Source organism: Halyomorpha halys, unplaced genomic scaffold, assembly GCF_000696795.3.
Source record: "Halyomorpha halys isolate HHAL.00 unplaced genomic scaffold, Hhal_1.1 Scaffold165.1, whole genome shotgun sequence".
NCBI lineage: Eukaryota > Metazoa > Arthropoda > Insecta > Hemiptera > Pentatomidae > Halyomorpha > Halyomorpha halys.
In genome coordinates this window covers 1367249-1377563 of record NW_027111427.1, presented here as the reverse complement: position 1 = coordinate 1377563, position 10315 = coordinate 1367249, and the positions used below count along the sequence as shown (strand labels likewise).

Sequence of the window (10315 nt, the reverse complement as noted above, 5' to 3'; positions counted from 1 at the left end):
TTTCTCTACCATGTTACTCAAACGTTCATAAACCAAGAATTTGAGTGGCAACTATCCTTGTTGAAGAATAAAATAGTTCATAGTTCGTTTAATAACGTTTCAGCAACTTCTTTAAGGATTAAGGACTGTTTCATTGCTAGTTTATATCTTCATAAAGAAGCTTTTTAATCTGAAAAATCATTTTGTTATTAAATGTTTTTAGAGGAAGCCATTCAAATAGCAAAATTTATCAGGCATATGAAGTGTTTAGTAGTGAAACATGATAACTGACACAATGAAAACTATTATAATATTAATGATTATGTTTTTTCTATAATCTTGAGTCACTTAACTTAATGTAACATCAGCATCATTCTCTGAAGAAAACAAATGTAATGATTCTTTTAACAACTTATGAAAGATGTCTTAAACAAGCCAATGATCCCAAAAACTTCTACTCACAAAACTTTTCAGTTACCATGTTTTACAACGAAATGCCTAATATGTCTTAATTCAAAAATTGTTTCTGAAACATTAAATTTGCTTAATAATAAATTAAATATGGTTGATGGATGAATCTGGTCAGCTTTAAAAAAAAAAAATACTATACTTATCAGTTTTCAATTTAATATCTCATTAGGTATTTTTAATTCTGTTAATTGCATATTAAACTGTCAAACATTCTGATTTAATTTCATGTTCTCACTCTCATAACAGAAAATGTGTTTTCCCTCAATCAAGACTTAGTAGAAGTGAATATTACGCACCAGATCATTTTGAGTGTGAAAGAATTATTTAAAATCCTTTTGAAATGGAAAATTAATATTACTTTTGTAGGATTACCGATTTCAAATCTTATCAAAGTCAAAGGGTCATTTCCCCCTCTCCCAATATCACTGCCTGAGTGGTTTGGCTAACAATTGACAGAAAATTGTTGCAGTGTTCAGATCAAGGTTGGAAGTCTCATCCTTTAAGTAAGTGTTCGTGATCGTATTGTCTAAGATACATTTTAAGAATTATAGTTTGTAAATAAATATAGTTGTTGATTGGATACTAAATAGTGGTTCTATATTTATAAATAGGTATTCTTATTAATATTTTATTTTTTGTATAATTAATAATTTTTTTTTATAAAATCTTTGTTTTATTTTAATAATAAATATCCAGAAATGGTTGAATAGTGCCCATTATAGCAAGATATTCTTCTTAAATAATTCACAGAATTGAAAAAAAAATACCTGATTAATTTCGAAAATGTATGTATAATTTCTTAATAGTTCTCACCCTGCACATTATTTTAAAAAATAGCCCATAGTAATAAAATTATTATACTGTGAATTTTTAATTATTTAAAATTATGTTAAATGATTTTAAAGAAATGATATAGTAAGTATATGTGAAAAACACCTAAGCCTTTTATTCAGTGTTTTATGGTTCCCAATTTAAATCCTCTCAAACTTCATTTCAGTGAAATTAGCAAGGCCACTACCTAATTTGCAATTTTTTAAATAAAATTTGAATTATTTTTAACATCTATGAAGAAATAAAATAAAAGTATGAGAATAAAATACTACAATATATTAATCATAATAATATAAACTTAAATTTTAATATAAATTAAGTAAGATATTAGTTTAACTATAATTATCTATTAATTACTTTATAACATAAATAATTTGATATCATATTTGAGGTAAGTAAGCTATTTTTTTCCAATTGTCCAAAAAATCATAATTTATGCATTAAACTTGATCTTAGTCAAACACTAACTGGGTCTAATAATTTTTCTTGTTGAATATGTTTGATTTATACCAAATCTCTCTGTAGTTTTAAATAACATTGTATTTAAAAAATATATATATATATATATAATATTGGAAGAAGATAGTTGACCATATCAAGTAGATAGTTGGAAGATTTTTGATAGTCCGGGTGGCAGACAATAAAGGTATCAAAGTGATTTTTTTTTTAAAGTGAGAATAGTGTAAAGTATTTGTATGTGTAAGTATTGTGTAAAGTATTTGTATAAAGTAAATGTATGTGACATGATTTCTTTTATGAAATTCAAATTTTGAATAATTATGAGGTTTAAAGTACATGAATATGGGACAGTAGTCCCGAAATGTTGTGCTACAATATGATAATTTAAAATAAATTACATTCAATTGGAAGTTTATTAACCTCAAAAAAATTTTATGGTTTTTTTTTTTTTTTTTTTTTTTTTTTTATGGAAATTATAAAAAGGAGTCTATTTCTAATAATTTTTCTTACTAAATATATTTGATTTATATCAATTATTTCGATATCAGTAGTTTTAAATTATAAAAATAATTCTATATCTATTAATTTTTCTTATTAAACATGTTTGATTTGTATCAATTATTTCCTTATCAGTAGTTTTATTTTACATTTCATTATAAAAAAAAAATGTCTATATTGTTCTACTAATGATCAGTTTTATCTCTTGGTTATCAATTCAATTCATAAGAATAAAATTCTTTCAATAATTTTATTTTTAAAAAAACAGATTCAATTCTTTTATTAGTTTTGTCATACTGCTAGAAATTAAAAAAGAAATAAATTGTGTAAAAATAAATGAAGATAATAAGGATTGGAAACAACATATATAGAAATATTTTATCTTATACCGTACACTTTTATGAGTACAAGAAATATTTTACTTAATGAATTAATTTTATTATTCATATGTATTTATATATGTGTGTGTGTTTAATCATATAATCAGTTTTTCTGTCACTTGATTTTTAAAAAATATATGCATTTATGCGTACATATATAATAAGAAGGCGAAAAGGAATTTTAAATTTTTATTTCTATTGTTTCATAATTTAAATTTAAATCTAAAACTGTAAAACAAAAAGTCAGTCAAATCATTGTTTACACTGATCAATTTTGATCTATGCATTGTCATTATAGTGTTTGGGAATACATATTATGAAAAGATTAAATCTATGAATCTTATGAGGTAATGTTGGTGTAAGGCTTTGTTTTGTAATAGGATTTTAATCCTATTGATCACCACACTTGGGTTCTTCAATCTTGTTTCAGCTTTTGATATTGATATGTTTTCTTCACTTTAGATTGAAATAATTTATCGAGAAAGATGGCTGAAAAAAAGAAGTTACCGAAACTGAAATCTATACAGCGTATTTCAAAAATACCAGTTTTAGAAACAAGTTTTAATATTGCTACTGGAATATACGGTAAACTTAAGGTAAGATTCATTATTTATCTTTGTAACTTATTTATACTATTAAGTCTTTTAAATAATATTCTTTGCAAGTGAATGAGATTTAAATTGTTAAAAACAATTTCATCACACACCTTTGGATATTGACTATCCAAATTTTTATGAAAGGTTTACTGCTGTACCAACCTGCATTATTTTGTGTAATCTATATAGAATAACTACTTTCATTACTTAATTACTTTGCAAAATAGTATCCAAATTATTATAGTAATAATAATTATTTCTTCAAAGATTCTGAAGAATTTATTTGTCATCTTAACTATTCCAATGTATTTTAGTTTTCCTTTGGATTTAATGTTGACTCAACAATTTTTTCTCTAAAAGATTTTAGTTACTCACTAATGTAATTTCAAAAAAATAAATTAAAAGTAGTTGATCATTGTCATTCGTTCCCTTTTTCTATAAAACATCTGAAAATAGAGCAACCTCTATCCACCAGTACTAGTTTCCTTTATACCATTTTCTTAAGTCTTTCCTTTTTCAATGCCTAATATGGTGATAAATACATTTCTATAGTTTCTTGGGTCTACTTGTGGGTGTTTTTCCGGTTAATCAAGCTTCCATTATTTTCTTCAGTGTCTTTGATATTCTAAAAAAAAATATTAAGTACTGTTAATCTTATAAACTTTTCTATTTTTTAGCATTCCAATCGGCTTATGCAGTGGGGTTTCGGAACTGTTGAAGATGTAACCAACTTTGCTATTGATACTTCATTTAATGCCTTACCAATGCTTGAATTACCATTGACTGTAATGGACAATATTGTCTGCAAAGGATTGGATACCGTTCAACAACGTGTTCCAGCAATAAACTACCCACCAGAAAAGGTGATTATCAAATTTAAAGAGTAATTTTATCCAGGGGTTAATATTTTATTTGGATAAGTATTTTTAGTTGTATAGCTTATGAATTTTAAATGGATTATTATTATTATTATTATTAATTTGTAAACAATAATAATAAATTCTCTTCTACAAAATTTTTGAATATAAATATTCCATTTCAATTTTTTTTTTTTTTAAATAACTATCATTATGTTACAGCTCCACAATAATTAAATTAAATTTTCCATGGTGTTTCTGAAATACATCCTTGCAATTTAGGAATTTCAGAGGATTCATTCATCACCTTTAAAACTTCTTATAATTTTTAAAAAACATAATATTATGTCTGTCAAACACATATACTATTTTAGCTCAATAAACCCATGTTTATTGTTCAATTTAACCCGATTCAGAGATAAAATATTACCAACATAGAGTTTCCTCTTTACAAATAAATATTTCATTACCACTTATTTTCCACACCAACCAGAAACTGTTTCTTCTTTCTCTAATTCTGTGCATACACTTCCACAATTGTTCCAACCTATGATTGTGGCCACTGAAATTTTTCAATTATTTTCATAAAATTTTAGTTTTCTATCTTATAGTACCTTGGAAAAATGAAATGAATTCCTATTCCCTGTGTTATCTTTAAGTCTTAAAATCATTTGCATTTTCTTATTCTTGTTTTTTATCAGTAAATTTAATTGTTGTATTGCTAACAATTAGAAGTTAATGATGGCATACTTTTGACCATCAGTGCTTGTTCTTAAAGATAATCATTTTGCTAATATCAATATCTCTGAAGATTATACCATAGACCATAACCAAATTTAAGTCTTTTGGAAAAGCATCCCCATAGTTGGATATAAGTAATTGTAAAAGCATACTGAATTTACTAATGTTTCGATAGCTCTATTTAAAATATTAACAGTTTATGTCCAAAACTAAAGATATGTTGTTTGCTATTTTTTAATGATATCCATTGATCAATTATTAGCTTTTAGAGAAATTCAAAATAAAAATGTTTGCCTCTATTTTTGTTATTTATTTGATCATTTAGAAATTACATAACTCTCAGTATCCTAAATCTATCTTTTTTTTAATTATGCTGTTCTTCTTACTTTTGCAGATATTAACCAAAACAAAAAGTTATGTAGCAGAAAATATTGTACAACCAGTACTAAAAAGAGCAGATTCTGTGAAACAGTTAGGCCTGAATGGTGCAGAACTGGCTGCTACACGTATAGACACTGCTCTCGATGTTGCTGATAAATATGTTGACAAGTATTTACCTGATGCAACTGACGTAGACAAGAATGGTAAGATTTATTTTTTAATAAATAAAATTTCTAATACAAGACTTATATTTTATTTTGTTGTTACTTTATGCAGAAGTACCAGACAACTCTGGAGCGAGTAAAAGAGTTCAAACTATCGACCATGTCAATCGCCTGTCAAGGAAGCTTCAACGACGTTTAACAAAAAGGACAATTGCTGAAGCCAAAGCTCTTCGTAGACAAGGAATGGATACTGCAAAGATTATACTAAAATTAACTGAAATGGTATTGAATTATGTTAACATATTATTCATAGCATTTTAAATTATAAACATAAACATTGTTCTTTTAGTTTTTATTTGAGATGAACATTTCTTTTATTATTTAATTTGATTCATATATTTGAATTCCTTAAAGACATGTTTTTTCATTGTACAATATCTAAAAAGTTGTGAATATTGTTATTTCAATTCTATAAAATCAATTGGCTATTGTTTTATTTAAATTTATAACAATTCTACTTTTAATTTTGTCTCATATGAAAGAAAAAGTAAAGAAGGTTTAAGAATTGTTGCAAGGTAACCCTTATTTCATTTTAGAGATAAAATGATGAAATGGTCTGTCATGGTAGTATCTTTTGTTGTGGCAGCATTGTCGCATTAGGTTTTACATGATAGTTGACAGCACATGTAGTGGCAGTGAAGCTGTTATATTAAAACATGATAACAAAAACTTTAAATCCCAAATGCCAGATACCATGTTTTACCTCTGAGTGCCTCAAATATTGCATCACATGGCATGTGCAAGGACCCTTCCTCAATTATTTGTTCTTATGTCGAAAATAAAAATGTTGTGTATAGCAGTTAGTAAAATGATTATTATTCTCAAAACTTAACAATCAGTTTCCCACATGTTTTCATTTTATCAATTACTATATTTTATGACCGAACACCTCAATAGTCAAAACATTGCAGTTTTATACCTTCATATTTAGGCTTTTTGAAAATCACTTGTAATTTGGATTATCCATTAACCTTTATTTAAGTTATAAATATTCTATAGTATTTCTAATGAATCTCTACAATCATCAATTTATTAATTTTAGTAATATTTTTTTAAAAATATTAACTTATCTACCATGGTTTAAATCTCCTACATTTTAGTAATTCAGAAGTCTTCCTTGTATAAATAGATATTTATCTTATATTTTTAATCATAAAAGTTATTATTTCTAGATGATAAAAGATCCGAAACAGTTTGCAGCCAATATGAAAGCAGTATGGGCACATCTAAGCGAAGATGAACCAGAGAATCAGATACCACCAGCCAATTTAGAACAGCTCATTGCTATGATTACCAGGGAAACTGCTCGAAGATTTGTTCATTTGACCAACTTTTCAGTTTCCACCGCATATAAACTTCCCGGTTACACTGCACATGCCATTCAGTTCGTAACTCATGAAACTAATAAAATAATAAATCAGCTGCTAAAGGTAATATATAAATTAGGAATAGTTTATTGTTATGTATTAAATTAATATTAGAGGACTAAATCTTTTAATTTTTAGACGATCCATCTTGAAGGAGCTAAAGCAGTCGCAGTCGCCAGAGCTCAAATACAGTTACAAAATCTGAATTCAGCTGTAAGAGAGGTTCAACAATTGATTGAAAATACTCTGGTAACTGTAATATCTATGGCTTATGTTTATATTTCATCATTTAAGCTGTGATACCTCTTAAGTCTGGAAAAAAAAGTTTTTAAATTATTTAAATAAACAAAAATTAAAACATTATTTTAGATAAACTTTGTCTCATCCATTGTTTTGTAGAATCCTCATACAGTTTTTTCCTTACTTCAAGTGTTGTTTTCAAATATCTCTAAAATATGTTGATTTTTTTTTTTACATTACTAAGATTTTTTTTTCATATTTACAAGACATCACAGCTTATGAAACAATATCCTGAAGTATATATTTAGTGATGTTTATTTGATTATGTATAAAATATGACATGAACAAGCAATCCTAAATATTTTTCCCAATTATACATACCTTTTAAAAATAAGAAAGATTATTAGTTTAATTAAATTGGTTAATTTTCTAAAAACTTCAGCTAAAAATCTTCTCTAATTTAAATGGTTATCCTCTTTAAACCTGTTTCAATGCCTATCATAAATAGAAATTGAAATCTTATGGTAAATTGTAAATTTGTATACTGTTTTCAGGATTACATTTTAAAAGCATGCTATAACTCATCTATAAGGAATATGAGGAGACTAAATGAATGTATTTCCAATATCTGAGTTTTCTTATAACCGTGTTGACTCCTTTTCCCATTGTACCAAAAATGTAGTTCATTGCCACTCTGACCTTTCTATCTCTATCCGTTGTTGAGATATGAATTTTTAAAGGATTATCAAGACAAGCATTGTTTTTTACCCCATAAAAATTGCAAATGCTCTTCTGAAACTAGACATTTCTAGATTTTTGTCACCATTTTCAGAATCAAGGACAAATTTATATAAGAGACCAACCAGATTGGTCGTTATTTATCTTGTAGGGAATTAATTTAATTGATCTAATAATCTAAAAAAAAATATGGTTATGATGTCTATTATTTAATCATAATAAAAACTGTACATAGCAAATTTTCTCTTGTTTGGTATTTTGTAATGTTATTTTTTTTTTAAATGATGTTTTGAATGAAATAACTTACTTATTTACAATTTTAAATAAGTAATGGTTGATAGGAATAAATAAATCCAAAAAATTTTAAGTAGCTCTCAGTCAAGCTGTTAATTAATCACATGAATTGTTGTGTTCTTTAATTTATTTATTCTATGTTTCGACTCTAAATTTGATCCTTTATCAAAAGTCGACTGAGAAAATACTCCTACTCATTATATGGTCGAGTGATACTGGCACTTTGTGGGATATTCTCTGAATCCTGATAAAGATCTTTATTCTTGTGTTAAAGAAATTTTAAAAACTTCAATTTGTGGGTTTTAACATGACTGATTTTTAATTAAAACTTTATTTATTTGGATTACTTATTTCTGCTATGAAAGCTGTTTTCTAGATGAAGCGTCAACAAGTCTAATCAAAGTAAGGGAAGAGAGATTTCCTAAGTTTTTTATAGCTGAATTATTTAATTTATCATAATCTAATTATGATAATAACTAATAATTTTTGTTTTAGTCCAAACTGCTGTACAGAAGAGATATCAAGAAAAAGTTTCAAGACAACTCTATACCATTACATACATTATCACCTGTTGCTCAGAGTCCAGAACGTAAACCACGTTCTGAAAACCAACTAGAACCGAAAACTGAAACAAATGATGAACAAAAAAAAGATAAAACCATTAAACCAGCAGAAAACACTGAGACCCCACCCAAACAAAATGACAATTCTAATAAACACATTCAAACCAACCAACATCACAAATCCCCTAAGAAACAAAGTAGATCAAAATCAAACAGCTTATCATCTCCCGAAAGCGGTGATTATAACCGAAACAACCAAGCAATCGTTAATGGGGAACCCAAAAATAATACTGAATAGACAACAGTAATATCTATCTGTGAAATATTCTTGGGAATTTTAATATTTTAAAATTTATGTGAGACTGATACTTAATTTTATACTTAATACATTTTATAATTTATATATTTTTGGTAATCTATGATTTATGCATATCTTAAAAAATAAAAAAAATAAATTAAGAATTTTCTTAAATAAGTGTTTTATATATTTATATGTTGTTTCATGTCTAAATAAATATTAGTGTCTTGTCCCCAATGGGATTCCAGTTATTTTATTTTTCTTAGTAAAATGAAACTGTTGCAAAAAATTAATTAAATTTATTGGATAGGCATGTTTTATCAAAATATATTTTTAAATTGTTATATTAATAAGAAAATGTACATTTTTTAAAGTATTACCTGACACATATTTTTTTAACTAACAATATATCTTTTTATGAAGAAAATAATTATAATTCTCTTTATATAATTGCTTCTAACTATGTAATATATAATGTTTCATAACTATCAATAACTATTTTTTATAGATAACTAAAGGTGAGAAAAGCTGTTAATTATTAACAAAGCAAATATATTTGATAAATGAGATTGTTGATTGTTATAAGGACCAAGTAACTGTTTGTTTAATAATCTTTTTATAGCAACAATGCCCATACAACTTATACAATGGGAAGAATTAGATGGGACTAACTGTAATAAAATATTCCTAGAAGTTTATATTAAATAAATGTGCTTTGTGCAAACAAATCCACTATTACATTTAATGAATAAAGGTTATTTCTCTCAAAATATTTTATTTATTACTTGTTCTAAATAAAAATATCTAATATTTTTAGTTGTCTCTTTATTATAGAATTCCTTACCATTTTCTGCAGTAGATCATTTTACTGATTTATTTGGCCATGCATATGTTACGAAAATAAGATAAAAAAAAAAGGTTGATTTTTATTTATAGCTTTCTAGGTCTGACATTAAAGGTTTAATTTATAAAAAAGCTCAACCAGAAATACAAAGAAGATCCGTGATTATTTCTTTATTTATTGACAACCCTGCTCTGCCTCTTAAGTAATACAGGTTGGTAGCTTGCAGCAGTGGAAAGCCACCTATACAACCCACTCTGCTATGTGTTAAACAATTTACATTTGGATTCTTAGTTATACATCCAATTCCCTCTTCTTCCGTTCTTTAGTATAGCCATGGTCTTCATCTTTCCTTCCCTTGTCGGTGTATTTTTCCAATTTTACTCACATTACTTGATCATCACTACTCCAAGTGGTAATTAATATCCATTGTACTTCATTTAGAACATGTAACTTCTACTTGCTCCAATATGACAATCCAAGTTTTTTTTTTTTTTTTTTTTTTTTTTTAATAATTTATTTATTGATATTTACAACTGTATACACATATATACAAC

At 26.1% G+C, this 10315-nt stretch overlaps 1 protein-coding gene across 1 annotated transcript; it reads left to right on the top strand.

Moving 5' to 3' along the window:
• Positions 1-837: 837 nt before the first annotated feature.
• Positions 838-9733, top strand: LOC106678888 (lipid storage droplets surface-binding protein 1). Its single transcript, XM_014417711.2, has 8 exons — positions 838-953; positions 3081-3214; positions 3892-4077; positions 5207-5396; positions 5470-5639; positions 6590-6847; positions 6923-7033; positions 8552-9733. The coding sequence occupies exons 2-8, from the start codon at positions 3104-3106 to the stop codon at positions 8915-8917; spliced, it is 1392 nt and encodes a 463-aa protein (XP_014273197.1). The 5' UTR covers positions 838-953; positions 3081-3103; the 3' UTR covers positions 8918-9733.
• Positions 9734-10315: the final 582 nt, after the last annotated feature.